This window comes from Paramormyrops kingsleyae, chromosome 16 (assembly GCF_048594095.1).
Source record: "Paramormyrops kingsleyae isolate MSU_618 chromosome 16, PKINGS_0.4, whole genome shotgun sequence".
Classification (NCBI taxonomy): Eukaryota; Metazoa; Chordata; class Actinopteri; order Osteoglossiformes; family Mormyridae; genus Paramormyrops; species Paramormyrops kingsleyae.
Window position 1 is genome coordinate 8,381,264 of NC_132812.1, and position 25,119 is coordinate 8,406,382.

The 25,119-nt window shown below is 39.9% G+C and overlaps 2 protein-coding genes across 3 annotated transcripts in view; both read left to right on the forward strand.

Moving 5' to 3' along the window:
* The window catches only part of dhrsx (dehydrogenase/reductase (SDR family) X-linked), a 43,951-nt gene that overhangs the window by 6,303 nt on the left and 12,529 nt on the right, over nt 1-25,119 (forward strand). The window contains exons 1-3 of one of the 2 annotated variants that reach the window (XM_023821614.2): nt 6,311-6,447; nt 14,197-14,304; nt 15,864-15,932. In XM_023821614.2, coding sequence (XP_023677382.2) covers nt 6,348-6,447; nt 14,197-14,304; nt 15,864-15,932 — 277 coding nt within the window. In that variant the 5' untranslated portion in view covers nt 6,311-6,347. Of the gene's footprint in view, nt 1-6,310; nt 6,448-14,196; nt 14,305-15,863; nt 15,933-25,119 lie in introns of those variants that run through there. The other variant, XM_023821615.2, reaches the window with a different exon arrangement.
* On the forward strand, nt 6,316-13,221 carry LOC111849072 (E3 SUMO-protein ligase ZBED1). Its single transcript, XM_023821613.2, has 2 exons — nt 6,316-6,447; nt 8,308-13,221. The coding sequence occupies exon 2, from the start codon at nt 8,345-8,347 to the stop codon at nt 10,385-10,387; it is 2,043 nt and encodes a 680-aa protein (XP_023677381.1). The 5' UTR covers nt 6,316-6,447; nt 8,308-8,344; the 3' UTR covers nt 10,388-13,221.

Below are 25,119 nucleotides of genomic sequence, written 5' to 3' on the forward strand. Positions count from 1 at the left end.
ATGGGGAGAGATTCATCACTGTGCAGTGAAGATGGGGAGAGCTTCACCACTATGCAGTGAAGATGGGGAGAGATTCATCACTGTGCAGTGAAGATGGGGAGAGCTTCACCACTCTGTGAAAGACTCTATGAGCAAATAGTGCAGTAATTTAAGAATAATTTTCCTGAAAGTAATATCGCAAAGAAATTCATCATCTACGGTACCTAATATATCATTTAAAAGAGAATTTTGAGGAATCTCTGTACACAAGGGACAAGGCCGAAAACCACTGATGGATAGCTGTGATCTTTGTGACCTCAGACAGCTCTGCTTTAAAAACAGACACAATTCTATAGTCAAAATTCCTGCATGGGCTCAGGAACACAAAAACTATAGTCTGTGTAAACAGTTTTCACTGCATCCACAAAGGCAGCATGAAACTGTACCATGCCAAGGAGAAACCATATCTAAACATAATCCAGAAACACCGCCGGCTCCTCTGAGCCCAAGTTCGTTTAAGATGGACTGAGGCAAAAGGGAAAACTGTCCTGTGGCCTAATGCATCAAAATTTCAGATTCTTTTTGGAAATCATGGACGTTGTGTCCTCCAGGCTAAAAAGGAGAGGGACCATCCAGCTTTCTATTAGTAGACATTTCAAAAGCCAGCATCCGTGATGGTGTGGGGGTGCATCAGTGCCCATGGCTTGGGTAGCTTGCACATCTGGGAAAGCACCATTAATGCTGTATGATATATACAGGTTTTGCATATGCTGCCAGGTAATGTCTTTTTCAGTGAAGGCTGCATATATTTCAGCAAGACAATGCCAAATCGCATTCTGAGCATATCACAGGATGGCTCTGTAGTAGAAGAGTGACCAGCCCTGTCACCCATTGAAAACGTTTAGTGCATCATGAAACGAAACATACAACAAAGGAGACGCTGAACTGTTGACAAGCTGAAATCTTATATCAGCCAAGAATGGGACAACATTTTACCTACAAAACTTCAGCAACTCATTTCCTCAGTTCCCAAATCTTTAGAGTGTTATTAGAAGAAGAGGTGATGCAATACAGTGGTAAACATGCCCCAACTTTTTTTAAACATTGTTGCTGTCAACAAATTCAAATTGAGCATACACAGCTCTGGAAAAAAATGAGTCCATTCCATATTGTAAAAAAATCTGTATTGTTTAATCCTGGTTTAATCCTGTTTCTGCTGGCAGATGGCTACACTGAGCAGCAGGTTGCTTCCAGGCTCAATGTTTCTAAGACCACAATTCTCAAGAACAATGTGAAGCAGGAGACACTGGTAACAACCAAAAACCAGCCAGGTAGAGGACAGAAGTGACTTTCTAATGCCAGAGATGACCGTTAACTTATCCAACAGTGCCTCATGGATCAGAGGATGACATCAAGTGACCCTCAAAAAGAATGGGAAACATAAAGTGGTGTGAAATGTACTGCTAGGACAAGTTTGTGTCAGGCTCCTAGAAGCAGGTCCGAAGTCCCATAATGCAAGGCAGAAGCCCTTCATCAATGAGAAGCAGGAAAGAGCCACGCTACAGGTTACAAAAAATGTATATTTTACACAGATGCACTCCCATAAATGAGAAATTAATGCAACAAAAAATTTAGCTCTGGTCTTTTTATTTTTTCCAGAGCTGTATTTGTGATAAAAACAATAAAATCTCAGTTTCAATATTTGATATGTTGGCTTTTGTTGTATTTTCAATTAAATGAAAAGAAATGGGTTTATATTCTGTTTTTACATTTTTACACGGCGTCCCAACTTTTTTGGAAATGGGTTTGTAAATAGAGGAGATAATGACATTGTAATGGAATCCGTCATACCTTGGACTGAACTGACAGAGTGGAGAAAAAGCAGCTGGCTTGATCTATGGCCCACCAAGGATTAAACTGGACACCACCATCCTGAAGGTTGTATACACAGCGCTGTCCCAAGGGGGTGCATGAGACACAGCTGAAAGAGAAAAAAGGCTCACTGACCATCCAGTTGTTTTTAAATAACTCATCAGCTGATGTCCTTAAACTAGTGGGATCACCATTCTAAGATATAGCAACTCACCTATATATACAGTACCTAAGTGGTTTCTCATCTGACATTCAAATGTGTACATTCATCCAAAAATTATGCTGGATTATACAATTGGATCATTTGACTTGAACTGTCAGATGATAAAAAACTATCCTTTGTTTTACTTCCCCCTGAAGTATAACTCTGCTGATATCAAGTTGTCATTTTTAACAACACGTGAGACATAAGACGATGTCCCCCACCCGATTTTATCCTTTTCCCAGGCATATTCCTGCATCAATGACTCACTATTCAAAAACCCTATGCAGGCGTTTATTGCTGCAGATTGCAAACCTTCACTTGTGTACGAGGATTTTTATGCTGTGTGATAAATCCAAGGTCATATGCGCGGTTGTGTGGCTTTGCTGTAATTTCCTTCATAATGGTTTCCAGCATTCTCATTAGCCACAGAATTACACAGGTTACAGGAATAATAATTATCTGAATCAATCACAGGATGACACAGTGACTTGGTGAATAGTACTGTTGTTGCACACCCCTAGGGTGGGGGGTTAAATCATGTGCCCACTGTGTGTGTGTGTGTGTGTGTATGTGTGTGTGTGTGTGTGTAATTTGCACGTTTTCCCCGTGTCCATCCAGTTAGACTAAGTGGTGTGTCTAAGCGTATGTCTGAAATCGCAAACTTACATAGTAGCTACTAAATTTTGTTAGAAGCCTACATGAGAACATAATAAATTTATAAACGAGAGGAGACCATTCAGCCCATCAAGCTCATTTGGGGAGAACTTAACTAATAGCTCAGAGTTGTTAAAATCTTATCTAGCTCTGATTTAAAGGACCCCAGGGTTTTAGCTTGCGCTACACTAACAAGAAGACTATTCCATACTCTAACTACTCCCTGTGTAAAGAAGTACTTTCTCAAATTCATTTTAAAATGTTCTCCCACTAATTTCCACTTATGGCCACTAATGGCCTACTACTTGACTCTTTATGCAGTACGTACTTAACTATGTGTTTGAGAACCGTATGTATGCATTCGCACACACTGTTGATGCCATCTTGCAAATTGCCTAACCTGGATGTTTACCAATGATGTTGATCTCTCAATGAAAAGAACTATCAATGAAAAAAATACTTATTTGTGTCAACTAATGTAACTGGACATTATTTTCTATGTACATTTATACAGAAATGACGCATCTTTAAAAACATTTCTGAGCAAACAACATTCTTTACTGCTCCAGTGACCTTGTGCGATAGCGTAGCATTGATTGGTTGCACACTTAGGAATTTTGCATAATGTAGTATGCTATCCGAGTACCAGTCGCCTACTGTGTCATCCATACTGAGGGTTCTGATATACTGCTCATGTCTCATATTGTATTTTGGCTCCTAGATAATAAACAAATATGCGATTTCAGACACACCCTAATGGCGCTTTTCCACTGGCATACAGGAACCGACTCATTCTGCGAAGAGAGACTAGTTACGGCGCAATTGCGGCTTGCTTTGGTTTTCCACTGCAGAAGGGTTGGCTTAGTTAAGGCACTGCCGGGTATGGAGAGCGACAGAGACGTAAAACATCATAATTTACTATGTGCATTTTTTTTAAGTCGTGTGCTAATTTCCACTATCATGTCTTTGAGAATCACTGTGTTATGATTAGAATCAAACGTGGGTGGAATTAGCATTTATTTGCGTAATCTGCATTATGAATTAGTTCCGTTCAGGTGTTATATAGTACTTTCTAAGTAGGAGATTGGAACTGTTCAAGTTACAAGTTATCTGGAATGTATTAATACATCGCGATGTGTGAAGCTATTAGTAATTAATCATATAGCCTATAGAATATGCCATTACTTTCCTTCAGATATTCCATATATATCGACGCAGATCACTGGCATCTCCATGCTTTCAACCAAACAGATGATGGTGATGCAACTAGCTCGGGTTGGTCACACTTTCTGGTAGAGCTGTGTCAGCACAGGTACAGGTTGAGTATGGCCCAGGTATGGCTTGCAGACTTTGCAATGGAAAACCATCAGTTTTGGTACGGCTCGGTTCCTGGTGACAGTGGAAAAGCACCATAAGTTTCCCACAGTCTATGATTGTGTGTGTGTGTCTGGGGGAGGCAGGGTAGTGCATTCCAAAATGTGATAAAGACCTGTTACTTTGACCTTGTGGGAACATTTTTCCCCACAAGAGGAAATTCAGTTTTATAAAAATCTTTTACTGCAAGTCTTGAGTTTTAAACTAAAAACTAAAAATTTTAAACTAAAAATGCAAAAACACTTGTATTTTATTTGTTTACTTGTAGTTAATGTTAGGGCTGGGAAGGGGTTAAGGTTGTCATTGGTTGGATGAGGATTTTTCCCATAGAAATGAATGGACAGTCCCCACAAAGATATGATTACATGTTGGACTGGCATCCCATTCAGGATGTCCCCCAGCTTTGTACCCAGTGCTGTCTAGGTCAGTCTTCATGTGGCCCCACAAATCTTGATTACAATAAGCACTTAGAAGATGGATGGATGAATCAATCACATGATTCTTACTGAAGATGATTCACAGAAAAGGTTAAGACTTCTGTAATGAAAGACCTTGCCTACTGTACTTATTGAGTATTTAATTTCTTTTGCAAAGAGATACTTGCTGTCTTTTTAACGTTACAGAAACTAAAATGGGATCTTAGCTTAGATACTAGTATATAGAATGTATTGCTAAAGAAAACCTCAAGTCATTAATTCTGTGAGCTAACAAAGAAAAGCAGAAATGATTGATGGCTCTAATCTATCACTATATGAAAACAAATAAATGCCACTAACAGTTGTGTCTCTGCTCAAGCTCACATTTTTCAGCTCTTTGGTCATGGGTCACATGTATCCTACATTAAAAGCATCCCAAAATGCCCACATGTGTCAGGCATTTTCCCTTCATTTTAGCTGCATAACAGATAACTATAGAATAGGGCATGTTATAAACAAGTGCTCAAAACCATTCATTCATACAAAACATATAATAATAATAATAATAATTTTTATTATTATTATTTACCTGCTTATATTTGTATGATAACAATATTCAGTAAACACAGAAGAATGTAAGGTCTAGTAAAATATTCTTTAGGATATGGCAGTACTGTACTCTGAAAGAAGAAATATAGGAATATTTCAATTCAGTAAAACTAAACTAAAAAGAAAAACTTTTGTCTTGTCAATGAGTGTGACTCATCTGATCCATTTAGTATGCTTTATCAGCTTTCACTGAAATACATCATAGTATTTTACTCCTATATCTTGGAGAACTTTCATTTTGTGAAAATTGCTTTATCCTATGATAACAGAAAATCCTTGTCTGCAAATTCTTTGCTGACAAATACCTGCCTTTGTTTGAATGCCTGAGCAAAGGGATCAGCCCCCATGCATGTACTTCATTAATCCCAATGAGTCATATGCTCCTGGTCTATCACAGGGGTTTACGCTTGGGAGAGCAAATTCACATTTGGGTTTAGGGTTTTCAAATAAATGATGGCGCAGTATTTCAATCATTACTTGTTTTGTGGTAAAATCTCAATCTTTCTAGACCATGATTTGCCTTTAATTCAGTTAAGTCAAGCTTTACCTTTTCCTGAAGTATATGTGCCTGGCTTCCAATACTGACAAGGTGCACAGGATTCTGATGACTCATTTTTGGAAAGGCTGTAAAAACCTGAGCCCTAGGCTGATTATGTCAAAGGACAATGATTGACAAAAACATCATTAATATGGCAGGATGAAATTATTATGGATCACAAAACAGCACTGAAACAACCAAATAGACTGTAATTAGTTGCTCCCCATTCATCTCCTTCCTCAGTCCACTGAAATGAACTGTTTAGCCATAAACGGCATTATGTAAACACTGGATGCATGATTTGGAAATTATATATTGTATTCACACACACACACACACACACACATTTTTAACCACTGTGCATCATGAAATCAAACAGTGGATCATCTAGACCGAGGTGGCCAGTCATTTCTGCAAAGGGCCAGTGTTATTGATAATAACAATCATAATAATAATGATGGTAATAATAATAATAATAGCAAATCCACAACAACAGCAACAATAATAATAATAATTATTATTATTATTTAAAAGAGGCTTGTGCTTGGCCGGAACCATTGTGAATGTCTCATAACACAGATTCAAAAGGCGGAACTTGTGTCAGGAGGTGCCAATTTCCACTCCGGACTTCAACGAAGCAGCGCCAGGAGGGGGACACGAAGTAGTGACGCGCCGGCGATAGCGAAAGCGCACGAAGAGCATGAGGCTCCTGAAGCTTATTTGGCCGGTGTTGAAGGTCTATTTAGTCGGCCTGAAAGTCCTGCTCTACCAGATTTTCAACAAACCTTTCACTTTACCAGGTTAGGACTAAGTACTATTTTTTAGCGCCGGGCTATGACATGCACCATAGAGTTGACGTGACAAGTACCTCGGTTATGTAGTGTCAGTGTCACTGTATATGGAAGCAGTTTTGTAAATAGCCCTATAATTTCAGCCAAGTGGTTTGTCAAAACTGTGTACTACTACGTTCCGTTTATCAACAGTATAGGCTATGAAAAGAAACGTTAACGTGACGCAATCGGGGGATGTGAAATAAGGTCTGGTCCAGTGAAATAATTGATACATGGTTTCAGCTTATTCTCCGTGTATACTCTCCAGCTGCCGTTTCCCCTCTCTCTGTTTAATTAGATGTTGCTAGCCAAATTGGGCAGCACAGGACTGCCGATTATGGGGCACTTAAGTAACTAACATGAAGGAAAAAAACGTGAAGGATGTGATTATGAACTGGCTAGATCCTTTTAATAAACTGAATGATCGACAAAAACTGCTTCCTTTTGTACATTTTAACAGATGCATCTACACCACGTAGTTTAATTTCTATCTAAAAACCCGTGGATTTGATGTACCGAGCATATATGTATGTTGCTGTTTAATTTTGCAAGAAAGTGTGGGACTTAACATGAAGATTCAGTAGCACCCACTATATCTCAGTACATCAGTTATCAAAAGTAACCGCGCTGAAGAACTTGATTTTTTTAAATATAAACCCAATAGCCAATGTTCTAAATTCTAAGATGAAAAGTATGCTTATATTTGTAGTAGTTGGGAAAAATGACTTTCGTGCAATCAGCATGTATTTCAGAAAACAACTTTTCTATTTTAAGTATATTCATGCATTAGTTTTGTGATGCCAATTTGTTAGATACCCTTATTTTAATCCAGATACTTGTCACATATTTGAGTAGTTTTGTTTTTTTGCTTTAGCTCTTGGTTTGTTCCTTTTTTGCAAGAAAGAACCCTTTCACCCAAATATTTTTCCAGCCATGTGAACCATGTGATCTATGTGCAGTATTTATGTTCCCCTTCTTTTTCTGTCAGTGCTCTGTTTGGTAATATATGTATAATTGGATAGAAATGTTAAGATTTCTATCTAGACTTGTGCTCAATAAAAATTTGGTTGTTGAAGTAGAGTTAGAGCAATGTGATTTAATCTTTATTAAGCAGAAAATATATTTCTGTTTTTCTAAATATTCATGTTTACAAAATGGGGGATTCTTTTTTCTGTCCAGAAAAATAATGCTTAGTATGTATCCATTTTCCCACAAAATGTCACTGGAAGACCATCGCTCTGTTTGAGGTTAGGCTGGATGTCTTTATGATGGGCTGTGATCAGTTTACAGTGGGATTTTGTCACCTTCCTCGTGACTAATAAGTTGTCATTCTTGATAAGCTTATAAGGTGGATGGGGAATGTAATAGGGAAATGTCTAGGGGGGGGGAAAGCTTCTTGATATTATGAAGCTAATATTAGATTGTGAAGCAGAGGATTCCACACATTTTCCAAATGTGAATTTCACAAAAATATTACCAAGCAATGTACTACCTGTCAGTTTTCTACTTGTGTGCTGTCATTTTTTATTAGCTTTTTAGTATCCTGCTGGTTCTAATGCAAGTCTTGCTTTATCTGTAATTCAGTAGAGCAGAAAATGAATAGAGCAGTTATGTATATATCAGTGAACTGCTGTTTTGTTTTTTATTACTACATTCTGTGAAATATTGTCTCAATCTAGTGTTATCCCATTAGTGCTAAAGTTTATGGTAAATAAGGTGGAAATGCTTACATTTTTGGATCAACATTGGAAAAGGCTTTTGAAAAACCTAGATAAATAAAAATTCTGCATGTTTGGTTTTAAAATTCACATTCTCTTTTGACTTTGGTAGGTACTCTGATTGAAGGTTCATAAAGTCATCAGAGATAATGGAGAGTAAGGGTACAGAGGGTTCCCCATCAGACCTCAATCTGGTCGCTCATCCTAGAGCCAAAAGCAAGGTTTGGAAGTACTTTGGGTTTGACACTGATGCTGATGGATGTATACTGCACTGGAAGAAAATATACTGCAGAATATGTATGGCCCAAATAGCATATTCAGGGAACACCTCTAATCTTTCATACCACTTGGAGAAAAATCACCCAGAAGAATTTTGTGAGTTTGTGAAGAGTAACACGGAACAGATGAGGGAAGCATTTGCTACAGCTTACTCCAAATTAAAACCTGAATCCTCACAGCAGTTTTCCCAAGAGTCGTTGTCTGTGAAGCAGACTTGTGGATATGAGAACAGAAAGCACAGTGACCTGATTTCTGCAATCATCAGCTTCATCTGTGAAGGCATGTACCCAGTGTCCATTGTAGAAGAGCCCTCGTTTATATCGCTTTTAAAAACCGCAGACCCGAGGTTTGTGCCCCCCAGCAAAATTGAACTGATGGCAAAGGCGATTCCTCAAAAGTACTACCTAGTTCGAGAAAGCATGTTCAAAGAGCTTGCTGAAGTGGTGTGGTGTGGCATCTCCACAGACCTGTGGAGAAGCCAAGCCCACAACAGAATATACATCTCCCTTTCTTCACACTATTTGAAAACCTGTGGGTCTAACAGCCTCACCCTGGCAATCAGGTGCTTGAAAACGTTCGAAGTGCCAGAGGACAACACAGCTGAAAATATCACCCGTGCGTTATATGAAGCCTTTGTAGAATGGGGAATTAACCCCAAAATCTATGGTGCAACTACCAATAGCTCCTCCGATATTGTGAAAGCATGTTCACTTCTCGATCTGTCTGTACAGATGCCTTGCTTTGGACATACAGTCAATGAAGGAATAAGACAAGCATTTGAGATGCCGAAGCTGAACATGTTTTTGGGCCGCTGTCGCAAGATGGTCGAGTACTTCCAGCAGTCCATGGTAGCCATGTACCTGTTGCGAGAGAAGCAGAAGCAACAAGCTTTAACTCAGTGTATGCTCATCAGTGACAGAGTCACCTCTTGGGTCAGTACCCTGGCTATGCTTCAACGGCTAAAAGAACAGCAGTTTGTTATTGCCTCAGTCCTCATGGAAGACAGTAACAATCACCATTTAATGTTGGAGGCCACGGAGTGGAGCATAGTGGAGGGCCTGGTTGATCTGCTGCTGCCTTTCCGATTGGTGGCCGACATGATGACCTCATGCCGGTACCCTACCATTAGCATGGTGAAACCAATCTTGCACATGTTGCTCAACACAACCCTTAAAGTGAAAGAAAGTGACCTCAAGGAGGTCGGCATGGTGAAGGAGGTGATTGCTAAAGTTCTGTCCACCACCTTTCAGCAGACACCTGAGATCGACATGTTTCTGAACGTTGCCACATTTTTAGATCCCAGGTACAAGAAGCTTCCATTTCTCTCCCCCTTTGAACGCTCACAAGTGGAAACCCGAGTGATCGAAGAGGGCAAAGCGCTCCTGGAGAAACGTAAGGAGGACTACTCTAAATCGGAGGAGTCATTGCAGTTCTCCGAAGAACCGCCGAGCAAGAGGCAGGTTATGGAAACCACACCTTCCACCAGTAATGCCAGCAACCTTTTGGCCGTCATCTTCTGCCAGCCGGGGAGCGATGAGAATCAAGAAGAGCAGCACGCCCAGGTCTTGGAGGAGCTAAGCAATTTCAAATCGCAGAAGGTACTGGGTCTTAACGAGGACCCTCTCCGTTGGTGGTCGGACCGCTTGGCTCTGTTTCCCACCCTCCCTAAAGTACTTCAGAAGTACTGGTGCATCTCTGCCACCAGTGTCCTGCCACACAGGCTCTTTAGCTCATCAGGCAGTGTTCTCGATGGGAAGCGGAACCGGCTGGCCCCAGCCCATGTTGACCAGCAGGTCTTCTTGTATGAGAACATGCGAAACTGCTTTGAAGCTGAGCCAACAGAGGAGGATGAGGGAGAATGGGGCGTAGAACAGGACCTGGTGCCTGGGGTAGGTGATGGGCTATCTGTGTAGGCCAAAGACATGGTTACTGTAAGGATGTCTCCATATGGCCAGGGACCAAAAGGGGTCGTCCAATTATAGACCTTTACAATTTACATATGACAGTTATGTCTTGGGTCCATACTCTGGCTATGCTTCAATACCTGAACAAACAGCAGTTCATTTATGGGTTCTTTTCATTTGCATTCTTTTAACAAAGATTGCGTAACCTTCCTATGGTGTTCGGGTCAGCACCGACTCGTTTGTAACTTTTAAACACATACATTTGTTTACTGCATCAAGGCTTTTTGACTTTGTCGCGAACCTCTATTTAAACAAAATAAAAATAAATAAATAAAATCACTAAATTATAAATGCTCTGGTCAACCATTATAACAGCTCTGGTGTTGGGGTCGACACCGACCCCTTTTTAAGTTTAAAATGCATTAAAGCCCCACATAAATTTGTGTACTGGAAAATCAGGAAAATCTATAAAAAAAAATAAAAAAAAATCACTAGGCAAGGCATGCCCAGACTTGTAAGGCAAGATAAGACCAATTCAGTATATTTATGTAATTCACTTGAGGTTTACTTTACCATTATTTTTTTATTGAAAATGAGAGGTATGCTGTCAAAAGAAAGGTCCAGAAAGAAACACCAAAAATATTAAAACCAATCTTTTCATGGATAAGGAAGCTTAACAAGGTAACCAAGAGGTAAGAAACAAATTGGGTGATAAATAATTGTTTTGAGGGTATTTTATGGCTGATTTAAGACACGGGTCGGCACCGACCCGTCTAACATAAGAGATGCGTACAGAAAGCTGACACAGGAGGAAGATTAAGCTTTCATACCAAATGTACCTACATTAAAAGGCATCTGCATTTTTAAAAAAAATGAACATCTGTCATTGCTCTGATTATAGTTCCATAGTATAGCAATTTTATTATCGCTGAGCACATGTGGTCTAATTTTCCTTGCTCTTTACTTGTAATAGAAAACGCACAAAAGTTTCAAACAATTTAATCCGTTTGGCGCATAGGAACAAATGTTTTATTCTGAATTCAAATGTAGGTCAATATTTAGCAACTCAACTTGAGTATTAGTTGTCTTAAAGGGTTTAATCACTTGAAATATTGACATTCATTACTTGTTTTCAGTTATGCATCGTGGCCTATGGTGAATATAGATGTGGTTGTAAGTGTCATGGATCAAGTTTTCTTATGTACATTTATTCTTACATAGTTCTTGAGTTGTGTAAATCCTGTGAAATGTTTGACATGGACATTTAGTAACTCTGTTTTTCCCAATAATTCCTCATGTATGTAAATACAATGTGCGTTTTATTACTGATATGTTTTATTTGGTTCAGCCGAACTGAATGTAAATACACTTGGTCATAGAGTACATTTTCAACAATGACTAGCAATTTTACCGTTATTTACCTTTGGTTTCTTTTAGGTTGCCATAGTTACCTTACTGGTAGGATGTAAATAAATGTTTTAAACATTTAACTTTAGTGTCGCTGTCATTTCAGCAGTTGATTATGATGTAGTGTACATAAACCATAAGGTTAATGCACTAAATTATAGCCTGCGATCAGGCTGACGTGCCTTGAATGTTAAATTTTAATCCGAATTGAAGTTGCTTCTTAAGGGAAACACTCACTGTGAATTTGCCCCAGTATTTTTAGCTGTTTTGAAAAATGTAATTTAATTGTCTTAGAAGTGAATGCAGATCTCAACCATTATCGTTATAATGAACTGTTATTTGTAATCAGACAGCATTTAATTGGAGGAGTGGGGTTGAGTTGCACTTTGAAATATCTATATCTTGCCATATAAAATGCTCCTAGTAAAATTTTACCCTCTATGAAAGGACGACTCGGGCATCAACAACTGTTTCTGAGACTTGCTGCTTGTTTTGTGACCCATAATCGTCAGTCACTTTTAAGTGCTAGTTTCTTGCACAGATGTCTGGGTATTTGATGTGTGTTGAATCCTGCTCATACCGAATCACCACATAATGTAGTTTAGCTAAATCATCCCCTGTGACTAAACAGTCTTTTAAGGTGCAGCAGCACCTGCATCTATAGAAAAGAGTATTCAATGCCAGTGGTCTGGATTTATGTCATTCAGCATATTATACTTCTTGCTTTTTCTTATATGACAAATGCTTTTTTTATGGGTCAGTGTCTTTTACTGCTATTTTGCATATGAATACTTTTAGGCACATTTTAATTTTAATTCCCTTTGCGTTCTGTTTCAGACAGTTCATTGTTAGATGAGACCCCTTCTTACATGCCTTAAAATAATCAGACTAGGCTGTAGGCTTGAAAAGTACCTAAGACTGTATGTGAATGTTTTTGCACCATATTAAAATTGGCCTCAAAACTTGGATTTAATGCTATATTACTACTAAACCTGTTAATTTATGAAGTTATTGACCTGTGATGTTTTATCCATTGTGTTTGTTGATTGTTATTTAACAAACAAGCATGTTTGGTTATAAACTATTTCACTCCTGTTTTATTTAATGATTTCATGTCATGTCTGATTTTACTTGCACAATATTTCTCCATTTCTTGCTTTTCCTATTGGTACTGCCTTTGCACTGGTTTTCCTTAAGTTCGGTTCAGCTGAGGACATGTTGGATTTAGTTCATCTGTAATAATCAGATTTCTCAGCCAGGACTGTGTCCTCTTAGTGAGCTTTTCATTATATCACTCTAAATCCATATAATCTCTGTGTGTATTTTACATGTAAAAATGTTGCCCCAGTGCCAGGCAAAATGAAGGTTATATGTCTTTGTTTTGATATGTTCTGAAACAGGAATAAAATCAGTGCAACTCTCTGCTTCATTATAAATGTTGTGGAAATTAATTTGTCTTGCATTTAGTAAAATTACTGTAACAACTGAAATTTATCATTTCATTCCTCCTGAAATTTGATGTTTAGTTGAGGAAGAAAAGAATGTGACTCATAAAGACCATTTTTTTTCTGGAGTGGGGTTGTGATATAGATGTGGGAGCGTCTCTCCAGTCATCACTAATTCATTTGCTTATATTACGTTTAAATCCCATTATAGTGGACTCGCTTATAATGCAATATCGTCTATAACAGACAAGGTCCGCTGGTCCCAGCCGTGCACCTTTAAGAACATGCAGAAAAAGCATCGGATATAGCGAACTCTCATATAACGGAATTTCGCTTATAACGGACAAACAATTTGGTCCCCAGGGCCGCTTTTAGCTGTAGTTTTGTTTGGAATATCCAGTGCAGATACGTAGTCGGGATTATTAATAGTCACGCATCTGCTCAGGTAAAGTTGGATTACTACATGTACAATATAATAATCTGTACCACAAGTGTGTCTGCTGAGGTGTGGCATGAGTAAATGGTGTCCTGTAGTTGTGTTCTGGGCATACAGCAACTCTGGATATAACGGACTGTTTTGCCAGGTCCCTTGAAGTCCGTTTTAACGGGATTTTACCGTATGTCCCAAGTAGCTGACTGTATCGGTCAAACTCCGAACTAGGACCTCATGACAGTAATGCAAAGTGTGATGGCTTAAATGTATGTGAATGGATTTGAAATCATAAGTATGACTTAATGGCAGGAATCAATAAGTTCTCCAAGATCAGCACTGATAATGTCATGTTGAGTAAATAAAATGAGGTCAAAAATTGACTGGAAGACTATCCTTTCATAAGTAGTCACCCCAGAGGGATGCTGGGGCCCAGCAAACAGGCAGTAGCTGAGCGCCAACGACATGTTTTTCTGTTGTCATTGGGATTAAAGGAGCAATGTTAGATGTCTCTGTTTCTCCTCTGCCTTGCACAGTTTTTCCCAAACAAAATGGAAGGGTTGCCATAGTGACGGGGGGTGCCAAAGGAATGGGATATGAGACGGCGAGATGTCTGACGAGCCTCGGAATGCATGTCGTAATAGGTATGGTATACACCCGCTCACTGCGACTGCCTTCTGCCGCTGACCTGCTGAGATTTCGGTCGCTTTTACAGATTTCTTTGTTTGTTCATCTATAACTAAAGCAGACTTTGTCATTTTAAATATGTGATCTTTCTCTTGAATCTTCAAAATCATCTGACTTTCCCATCTCCCTTGGGGGAAAACACAATAGCAGGTATAAATATTTAAATTTGAGTTCCTGACCGCATATTACAAAAAAAAATTCTAGGGGGTAGTTAGTGACAAAATTCCTGAAGTTGGTTTCCCCTGATGAGTCGTTGGAAGACTCAAAGTCCATTTTATTAATCATAGTCTCACTGCTACTGAAAGCGACAGGAGGCTTCAACAACAATTCTGTCTCCAGAAATCAGGCATGTTTTTTCCATTAATTTTTATTAGAGGAGCTCCAATTAACCAATTCTATAAAAGTATTTAAATGTTCTTTGTTAATTTTTTTGTGGGCTTTCATAATGCTGATCATTATTGCATCCAGGTCATTGCCCCAAAGTTTGGATCTAGTCATTCTGTCCTCAGTAGTTTAAATGTCATGTGACGTTAAGCCCCCACAATAGAATAATCCGTCCAAGTCTCACAGAATTTCTTTAACGAGAATCTAATCGGGCAACGTGACCAGGATCTAAAAATGTCAGCTGAGGATTTTACTGTGCGGCAGACGTACTTTGCAGAATTCCCGTTAAATCGTTTTATTTACTAGCCAATAAGGGTTCCATTCATATTTATGACCCACTGAAATTTTCTCTCAAAAAATTTTGAGCCCATTGTCCTTTGATGTTTACAAAGCATCTGTTAAAGTGTGTGTGATGCTTTATTGTTTTTTTTTCTCATTTTACTTTTTATTTTTTAACCTTCAGGCTGTTGTGACCCCCATCTCCACATTAGCATGCTGGTGTATTGAGGCCTTTCTAATCTAGTCAGATGTCCTCCATCTTCAGGACCTTTGCACTGCTGTGGTGCTTTTCATAGAAAATGCAGCGCAAAAGGCCACCAGTCAGACGGATCTGTTAGTGAAGGGAAACTCAGCGGGCTGTGTCCTCTTTAAACTGCTTTCCTGTTTGACATTAGCTTTGAACGCGGTGTGTGAGAATGCCCGTGTGCCTTTTCCAACACCATAAATCTTTCGTATGACAGCTATGAACATTAACACTATTTGAATGCTTTTGAAATGTATATTGAATCTTTGAAACCTGTGAAGGGTTTCATTCAGTTCTGGAAATACGCTGAAGCGTACAATCATTTGTTATTAACTCTGCCATTCAAACCTAGTTCAAATAATGACTTAATAAGCCTATATACCTACTCAGAGTTGAATATTAATAGTGGGCAAATCATTTCCTAGGGGCACGTTTAAGCTATTGGTGCAGTTTCCTGTATTTTTCTGCATTTTCAGCTCTGACTGGTACCTCCTGCCGAAGTGGCTCTTTACGATATGAGAGGGCTCCCTGTCTGTAGCTTTTCTTGCTGTCAGAAGGATTTTCGGCTGCCTGCGCATTGCTCTGCTGTAAACCTCGTCTTTCCTCTAGCTGGGAACTCAGAAGAAGAGGGTCTGGCAGCTGTGAAGAAAATCCAAGAGGAGGATGATGAGAGGAAAGGTAATTTTAGAGACTGGGGTAATGAGGTAGACATTTCACCAGTTTGTTTATTCATTTTTTTTATTATTTTTTTTCTTTGGATCCTTTATTTCTTCATTCTACCTTGAACCCTATAAGTCAGTGTTTCTCATCTGGTCCTTAGGGACCCCCTGACAGATCCTGTTTTTGCTCCTTATTTGGACTGTCTGGCAGGGGGCAGGGAGGGAGCAAAAACGTGTCCTGTCTGTGGGTCCTGGCGGTTGAGAAACACTCATCTAATCCATTTTGTCTTTTCCATGTATTTGATTCTAAGGGACAGAGTCTTCAGGATCTGATACGTGTATCTTAATTTTATAAATTGGCAACTCTAATTATCTACCGTTAAAAAATTTAGTGAGGTTACTTTGACTGTCTTCTGACAAAGTTACAACTTCAACAGTCATTTAAAACCTGTTTAAAATGATGACTTTTAAGTTGTGACGCCTATGGAGAACTGTGATTCTTGTCATTGAAACCACTTGCAAGCAGGTATTTTCTGTCTTTTGGCACAAAGGCCTTTTGAACTGAATTTATTTTAAAATGTGAATTTGCTGTTAGTGAAAAGACCTTCACATTGAATGTCCCATGATTTTTATAACTTCAGTTAAAATCTAAAATTATGGTCTAATTCAAAGAACACCCATTTCTCTAGAAAGAAAACTGACTTTTCTTTTGAACATGGTGAACAGGCCATAGTTATGGTGACCAGATAATCTGTCAGGAAAGAAACACTTTGAGATATTTCAGGTTTACAAACTACTTGGAAATTGAAAGGCTCCTGTGCTTGACTAAACAGTTATGTTCTTCTGTCTTGACTGGCTCATTTCCTTGATTGAAAGACTCATCCAGCTGTTTCACATTAACATTCGTGGCACATGCATGACTATAGGAACCTGACCAAGCAGCCCACAGCAAGATCTCAGTGTTTAAGTGAAATGGTAGTTTACGAATCCTGTCCCAACTTAGTGTCCTCCCTGACAGGGATTATCTGGTCACCTAAGCCATAGTCAGCAGAGTGAGGGTCAGGGTGCAGAGGTCTGACCTTTGTTTGCATCTCCCAACAAAAGCAGACGTTTGAAGACTTTAGGCAGAGTGAGAACTTCTAAGTCTCTTTCTAAGTCCTTTTTGTTCATATCAGACTGCGAAATGACAGTAACTCTTCGTGTTTTGTGGAACTTATCCTGAATTTCACTGGACTTCTACATTCTATCAATCTTATTATATCAAAAAGTTTTATTTTAAAGCAGTCAAACACACAATTGTGGTGTATTGTGGTACTGAATAATACAAATTAAACATTATAATACTGTATATGAAGACCTTTATGTCAAAGATTTTATGAGGTTAAGAAAAGAGGCTTGATGTGGCCCCAGAACTGGCTTCCTTGCCATGTATATAGTATTCATATGCTGCATGCACAGCACCTTCTGTTTCTTTATGAGGTGTCCAGGTTCTGTTCCTTTACGAGGTGTCCAGGTTCTGTTCCTTTACGAGGTGTCCAGGTTCTGTTCCTTTATGAGGTGTCCAGGTTCTGTTCCTTTATGAGGTGTCCAGGTTCTGTTCCTTTACAAGGTGTCCAGGGCCTAACTGCACTTGGCGACAGAAAGCCGCTGTCCTTTTCTATTACGTATTATCTTGAAATCACTTCATCAGGGACTAATAACGACTGATTGAATGAGGCCAACACATCAAGATAAATAAAAACACGCTGTCAAAACATTTGCGCTGTAAAAAGTGTTGCAGACAACCTTTGCTCTAGGCCTGTGCTTCTGCACATGTATTTACTGAATGTTCCCTGAGTAGAACATTCCTCATGCATTAAATATGTTTAATATACTTATCTCCCCATGGTCGGTTACTTAGTATCTTCTGCATACTCTTTGGTGTGAGATAAGAAGAAGAAAGAAGAATAGATGTAAGGTAGGCTAAGATTCTGTATAAATAAAACATTTGTCTGTTATTTCTTGTGGCAACAGCATAATTGTTTTAGGTCTGCCGCCCTCCTGTCAACTCAACCTATTGAAATTCATATATTCATGGCAAAGTATATTGCTTCTATATTTTAGTATCAACAGCTGTTACATGAGGCTACTATTGTGGTACGATTCGAAGATCGTAGGTCAGCTATAGCTCAGCCTGCGTTGGTCGAAAGTGAATATGCTTGATTTAAAATGCCATAGGTGGAAACCCCCCCCCCCCCCCCGTTCCACACCGTTAACCTCGTACTCTCTGTACCCTGCGAAGTAACTCATTACGAGACAAGAATGTGTGAAACCAATGAGCCCGGTAATAAACCTCGGTCTCGCTGGCGGGAGGAAGCACAGGCCGCTCGTAATCTCTCCGGCGCTACGCCCACTGACAGAAGCTGTGAAATGATTTCCTCCTAATAAGACGTCAGCCTAGGAGTGGGCCAGCTTTAGCCAGCTGACTCTTGTGCATTAATTGGTCAGTGGAAAAAGCACTGGCCGCAATGTTCTGGCCGAGTCATTTCACTGCTGAGTCTTGTACTGCAACCTTTCTGTCTCCAACCTTTTTTGCATCACGGACCGGTTTCATGTAACACAATTTACCAGGGACCGTCCATCACGTGTGCATAATAAAGCATACTTAATACGACTTGTCATTACGCAGAATCTATGGCAGCCCTGAGCTTGTTTCCCTGCATAGTGACGGTCCCATCTACAGGTGATGGGAGACAATGACACCTGAAGTGTGTTCCTTATGCTCAGTCTACTATGTTATTTCATTTTGGTTGCTGTCACTGCAGAAAACACCGCTCACAAAGATAGGACGTTGGAAATTGAAGCAGGGTTTTCTGGGGTTTTGTGGCGATCTCAAGAAATTCCACCTTGATTTTAATCCTGAAGGTCAGCAGAGTTGGAGTTCTGTCAAACGTGCTTTTAAAGCCGCCATCATTTGTAATCTCAAGCAGTTGATCTTCTTCCAGCACTGACAAAGTCATTTCACCTGGCATGTTCACAAATAGGTCACGGATCCATTCCTTCGCGGTTCTTGGGTCTTTTGTGGTTGGGAAGTAACATTCAAACTTTTTTAAAAACAAAGATAGGTGATCATCCGCCAGCTGGGAGAATGAAGGTCCAGGCTCCGCCTCTTCCAAGATCCCTGCTAATGTTTGAAACTTGTCAGATATCTCTGTTCACTCACCGTCTCCACAGTTCCAGTCTGGCTTTGACAGTTGTTTTTCCCTGAAGTGACAGATTTCTGTTCGTTTGGACAGGGTGAATTTGTCACACAAGTAAACGAGTTTTGCAGTCCATTCTGTGTTTCTGAAATGTGCAGCCAACAGTGACACTCTGCCGGTGATCTACCTTTAGAAACCATCTAACTTCTGTGTATAAGATGCAAAGCTGATGTTTGAGCTGTTCAAACAGCTGTGAGTCAAGGGCTTGTACTTGTATTTTAATGTGGTTAATGGCTTTAATGACATCATTCAGTGAAACCAGAAAGTTATGCTACTGTATGCTCTTTATTCCAGTTAATTTGAACTGTATATTAACACTGTTTACCCACAAAAACCATTAATCTTGTGACTGTCTTACAGTACATGCTAACCTTCTTCAGATGGTCTGGAAAGGAAGCAAAAACAGAAGCGACCACACATTTGCCCAGTTCTGTCAAAATCATCTGCCTTGAAATGACAACTACAGATAACTGTGGTATCATTAGGCTCAAGATTTTTCCATCGGACAGCTATGGGCCAAGCTTTCCTTAATCCGGGATCTATAGGGAACCTTTGACAAAAGCAAGACCATGTTAAAATTACTTCTGGCATGTGGATGAATGGTGTAGTTAGCACATTAAGCTAGCACGCAAATACGTTCCAGCTGACAGTTTTATATAAGTAAACTGTACAGTGAATGAGGTCACTTAAGTTCATTTTCGGGATAGTCTAAAGTTAGCGTTCATGTTCACTATGTTACAGTAAAATACAATAAAATTGCCACTTATTTGTGAAACGTTATCCCATGATGCCTGTTTTCATGGTTTGCCTGTTGTGTGCAGCATTTGAGGCTATAGTCTGCTGCATCTTTCCAAGGTCTTTACTACCAGTGAGTAGCGAGTTCACTGCCCCAGTATGGCGATGGCACAGGCGCACGTTCAGCCAGTAATGCGTTACCTACCTTTTAAAATATATGATATATGAGATGTAAAAGGCCCAGACGAAATGATGGGGTGATGATCTGGTCATTTTTCAAAATAAAACACCCTGCAGGCTCCAACAGTCCATAAAATGGAAATAAAATTAAAAGTTATTCATTCTTTCTGTGCAGCCTGGTACCAAATGATCCATGGCCCGGTGGCTGAGGATTATTGTTATGCCGGACGACATTTGTTTTTAATCTCTCTGTTTGGTCTTCCAGGAAAGCAAAGCCCCAAACTCCACCATAAGACCACAAGCCCATAAGCATCCAGGCGATCTAGTTTCTTCTAATAGAAATGGCTAATAGTAGGTGGCTTAGTGTAGGATCGCGCTCTTGAATTTGAAATGTAATCTCTGTACCGAATGAGGTTCTTATTGGAATTATATTCCTATGTCTGTATTTATGTAAAGAACTGTGTAATTTGGTCTTTTACCGTATGCCTGTTCGCAGCATACAGTACTAATGCTATGTGCCATTAGGTTTGTTTTTGTAAAGCCTTGAAGACTACAAGTAAGGATTCCCCAGAAGACACAACATTTCACCCGTTGCAATTAAGTATATAGAAAAAATGGTCTTTAAGCAGTGCACAAGGGGGAAGCTGTTGGATTAATTAAACATTACAGTGATGCTCTGATTATCTGATGAAGTGTGAAAAACCCAAGAGTCTAACACAATATTCTCTGCTTCACTGCCCATAAATGCCTTTAATTCCGTATAGAATTGGCGCAATGTTCAGCTCCGTAGGAGATATAATTACATTCATGAGCAGATCACCTTAGAATAGAGGAGGAACCCAGACCTCTTCTGTATCTCATCCGGTCAGTTCCAGTAGGAGTTAGTGTGTGGCTCAGCAGGTTAGGACTCTGTACTTTTGATCAGTAGGTCGCTGGTTCAAATCTCACGGTTTACGGAGTGATGTCACTGTTGGACCCCTAAGAAGGCCTTTAAACCCCAGTTTCTCCAGGTACTGTCTGACCCTGCTTTCTATACATCAGCTAAAGAAGTAAATTATTTCATTGGTTTAACATTTCACCGTGTTTGAAATGGTTAAACATTTAAAATGGATTGCAGCATGTGGTTGGCATTATTGTCACCCCCTATTGATTTCTGCGTTGTAACTACGGCTGGCAATAAATCTTAGCATAGCTGCTTGAAATCTTGAGATTTATTGCCTACTATGCTTTTAGTTGTTTTTGCAGAACATCAATTTGTCCTCCAATCGAGGGAGGGGCACTCTTGCTGGCAGGCACTTAGCGGGATTTCAAGGTTAATTAGGAAGTACAGGTAATATCAGGCTGTGTCCCCCTTGTACAGTGTATCAACCCAACGTTGCTGTCCACGCTTCAGGTGGTAGGACAGCTGCAGGGGTTTTTTTACCACTGGTGCCCTGGCTGTCATTGCTAACTCTTAACTGCCTTCACTGGCACTGAAACAAACCTCTGGGGTTCACTTTGAAGCTAGACAAGTAGAGTGAAATACTTAAACATCTCCAGGGCTCTCTCCAAAATAAGACTTGTTAAAATGCATTGTAATCTGCCTTCAGGTGCTCTACCAAATAGTGTGTGCAGAATTTCAGACATCCACTGCCACCGGAAGATGGGTGCAGTGCTCAATGTGAAGTCTTACTCATCAGTCATAAATATTTATTCAGCTGATTGCAGATATTTTCATAACCTGAAAATGCAAGAGGACTCACCTGCAACTCTGTTTAGGTGCTACCTTCAGAGTTAGCTGTTGTGTGGCCTATTTGGAATTGAAAAATCGGGGTGTTCTTGAGAATGGCTCCTAAAATGTGATCTGATCATTATCTAAATTAAAGTCGTTGCCTTGACACTGTTTACCTCGTATAACTATTAAGTGGCATCCTTGTTGCTCTCTATATATTTTTGTTGGTATTTGTGAATATGTACTCTGGTAAGTGAATGCATTTCATGGTATTCTTGAGAATGGCTCCTAAAATGTGATCTGATCATTATCTAAATTAAAGTCGTTGCCTTGACACTGTTTACCTCGTATAACTATTAAGTGGCATCCTTGTTGCTCTCTATATATTTTTGTTGGTATTTGTGAATATGTACTCTGGTAAGTGAATGCATTTCATGGTATTCTGATAGCCAGGTGTAGCATAATAATGTAGTTCATTGACCTGTTTGTGCTGAGAGATTGTATCCTGTTCGAGCCTGTTCTCGTTATGCTTCCTCTTAAACTGACTTTAGGTTAAATCTGAGTGCAGAAGCTGAATCTGTAGACAGAGAATCTGTAAAAGCACCAGGGTTTCTGCCATGAAACAAACGTTTGAATGCATCTACCTGATATGGCACCGTTTGTTGCATCCTACTGCGCCAAGGAGACAATGTGTCAAATCCCCTCCACGTCACCTTGCCAAGACCACAGTGCCGTTAAGCACACTGATCGCGTTCCTGCTTTCAAATGACAGCTTCCTCTGGCTTACTCAAGGTAAAACAACTGAAAAGCAAGACCGGCAAAAACTAACTCTATATTTTTGCTTCTACATTGTTGACGTTTTACTATATGTTCGCTTATATAAATGTAGGCAATACTTTGTTCAACTGTCAATGGGATGTCAAGTTTGTAACTAGTTTTTTTATCTTTATCTTTACAACTCATTGATTTTTGATTTATTGATGTATTTCTTAGTTAGGACTGAATGTTGAGTGCATTACACGAATTGTTAAAAACCCCCATGAATTTTAAGATGGTTTAAATGGCTTTTAATACTTAAGGTTTGCATGCTGTCGTGATGCCCAGCGATGAAAGCAGCCTGTGGTTTGACATCTGCTCCTCTGAGCGTAACTGCCTCCTGCAGCGGATTTTCTCACTGAGCCGTCACCCCCCAACTAGAAGCTCCTTGTCCCACTCACCTTCATGGATTAAAGCTGAAATGACACTTATTTTTAAAGGTGACATTTGCTGTGCCTCGTTTTCAGGATGGCCTTTTCAGAAAAATCCTCTGACTCGCCAGAATTTGCTAATCGCTAATTCCAGTTTAAATGTGTAAATGGGAAAACTGAAAGGCAGACTTATCACAGCATCAGCAAGACGATGATGCTGATGTTCAGTACCATCTCTGCGAGTAGCAGCAGCATTACAGATCCGTAACAATTTATTACTGTTTATATATCAAACTTGGAGACATTTTACATCATGGAATCATGAATAAGGAGCCCTTGTAATTGATTTAGCAGATTTTTTTGGAGTGAATGAAGGTCATTCTATACCTGACACCTGAGGTCTGGTTTCACACTAACCAAAAGCTTTCAGTGATTTTAATTCAGGAGATAACCTTCCCCAGTTATTTAAAGCGTATAAAACCTTTCTGATTGCTGTTTTTCCCAGTTATAATTTGTCATTATAATAATGCTTCTTTTCATTACTTCATGATTAATTATCTAATTTGGAAGTAAACATTTTGGGTTTTTTCTGATGATTTTGCTCTGGTTCACTATTATTTGAGATTTTTTCTCATCTAAGCATGGGAATTTTACATTACAATCTACTATTCAGCACTCAGTGTGTGAAACATAAAAGTATGAATGGATTAAGGATGTATGATGTAGTATTTAGCCTGTGTCATTTTTGTGGAATAATAATAGAATGCTTTATTCTTTCTGTGGGAAACTGTTTTTCCCTGTTCCGTCCTGCTCTCCGTGAGGCACACCAACTCGTATTCAAGTGAAAGCAAGCTTCGGCGGTCACAGTGCAGGGTCATCCAGTGTTCAGCACCCCTGGTGCTGGAGGTTAAGGGCCTTGCTCAGAGACCCAACAGTGGCATCAGTCTGCCAGCCATGGCATTTGAACCGGTGACCTTCTGACCCCTAGTACAAGGTCCTCACCTGCAGAGCTGCATGCACTTTATCACAAGGGGGTTTTAAGTATGTTGTTTTTCAGTTAGTCTTTGGTTTGTTGTTCTTCCAACCCGCAATGATTATTTTTAATTGTTTAAATATAATAGTGAAGTTTGTGCTTTAGTAATGATACAGCAGGAAGGAAGCAGACAGCAGATGGGCTCTAAACTCCAGGTGTTGAGCTTGATCACGGTGCATTTTAAGAAGGCTTTTCTTGGAGAGAATCCTGGACCACAGAGATGGTGTCTCTAGGTCCAAATGAAGATCAGAACAATGCCTGGAACGCACCACATGAGCACCATATGCAGATCCTCGATTCCTGCACACGGCATTTAATCCGAGGAGACTGACAAACAGGATGTGTTCAGTCACGATCTTGCTGCGTTTGGTTCTTCGATGATGGCCGTGTTGTCCCTGTCCTGGTTGGCTGCCAGCCTCCCCCACCTCCCTAAGCCCAGCTGGTACCTAGTGTCTGTCCCCAAGCTTCCCAGGTGGCTGGAAATGCGAAGGCTCAGGAGAAGCTGGCTGAGAGGCAGAGCCGGCTGTAGGGGACCTGCCCGTCCCCCAAAGGCACCATCGGGCCTCTGTACACTGCAAAGTTTGCAGCGTGTTCCGCACATGACGCTAAACACTGCTGCTTCTGCAGTGAAGGATCGTAACACGACTGGCTGCGCTTTCTCGAACCCTGGCTCTGGATAATCGCGGATGCCCTCAGCTGTGATGTGTCCTTGACAGGATTACTCTTTAACGTGGCATTCTGTCCTATGTGTGCGAGTGGTCACCTCTGCATACATTGTGGGTTCTCTGTCACTATCAGTGGTCAGCCACGATTATTTTAGTCACCACTTAGAAGAGATGTATGCAGTGAAGGTGTGTTACTGTGCCTTTAAGAAGAAATCTTTCGCTATGCTGTCAAACTAAAGCAACTGTATTACCTTGTAGAAGATGGAGAAGGGAGATGGGTGTGTGCTTTATGGAATGTCGCTAGCCATTCCAATCCAGCTTCTGAAGTAATCCCTGTACAAATGTGTTGATAATATTTGAAGCCATGTATGCAGAGGGATAGAAAATTCAGCAATGATGCAGCAAATAGGTTTGCACCCCCTCCCCCCAAGAAGCCTATTTATTTGAATTCTTTTT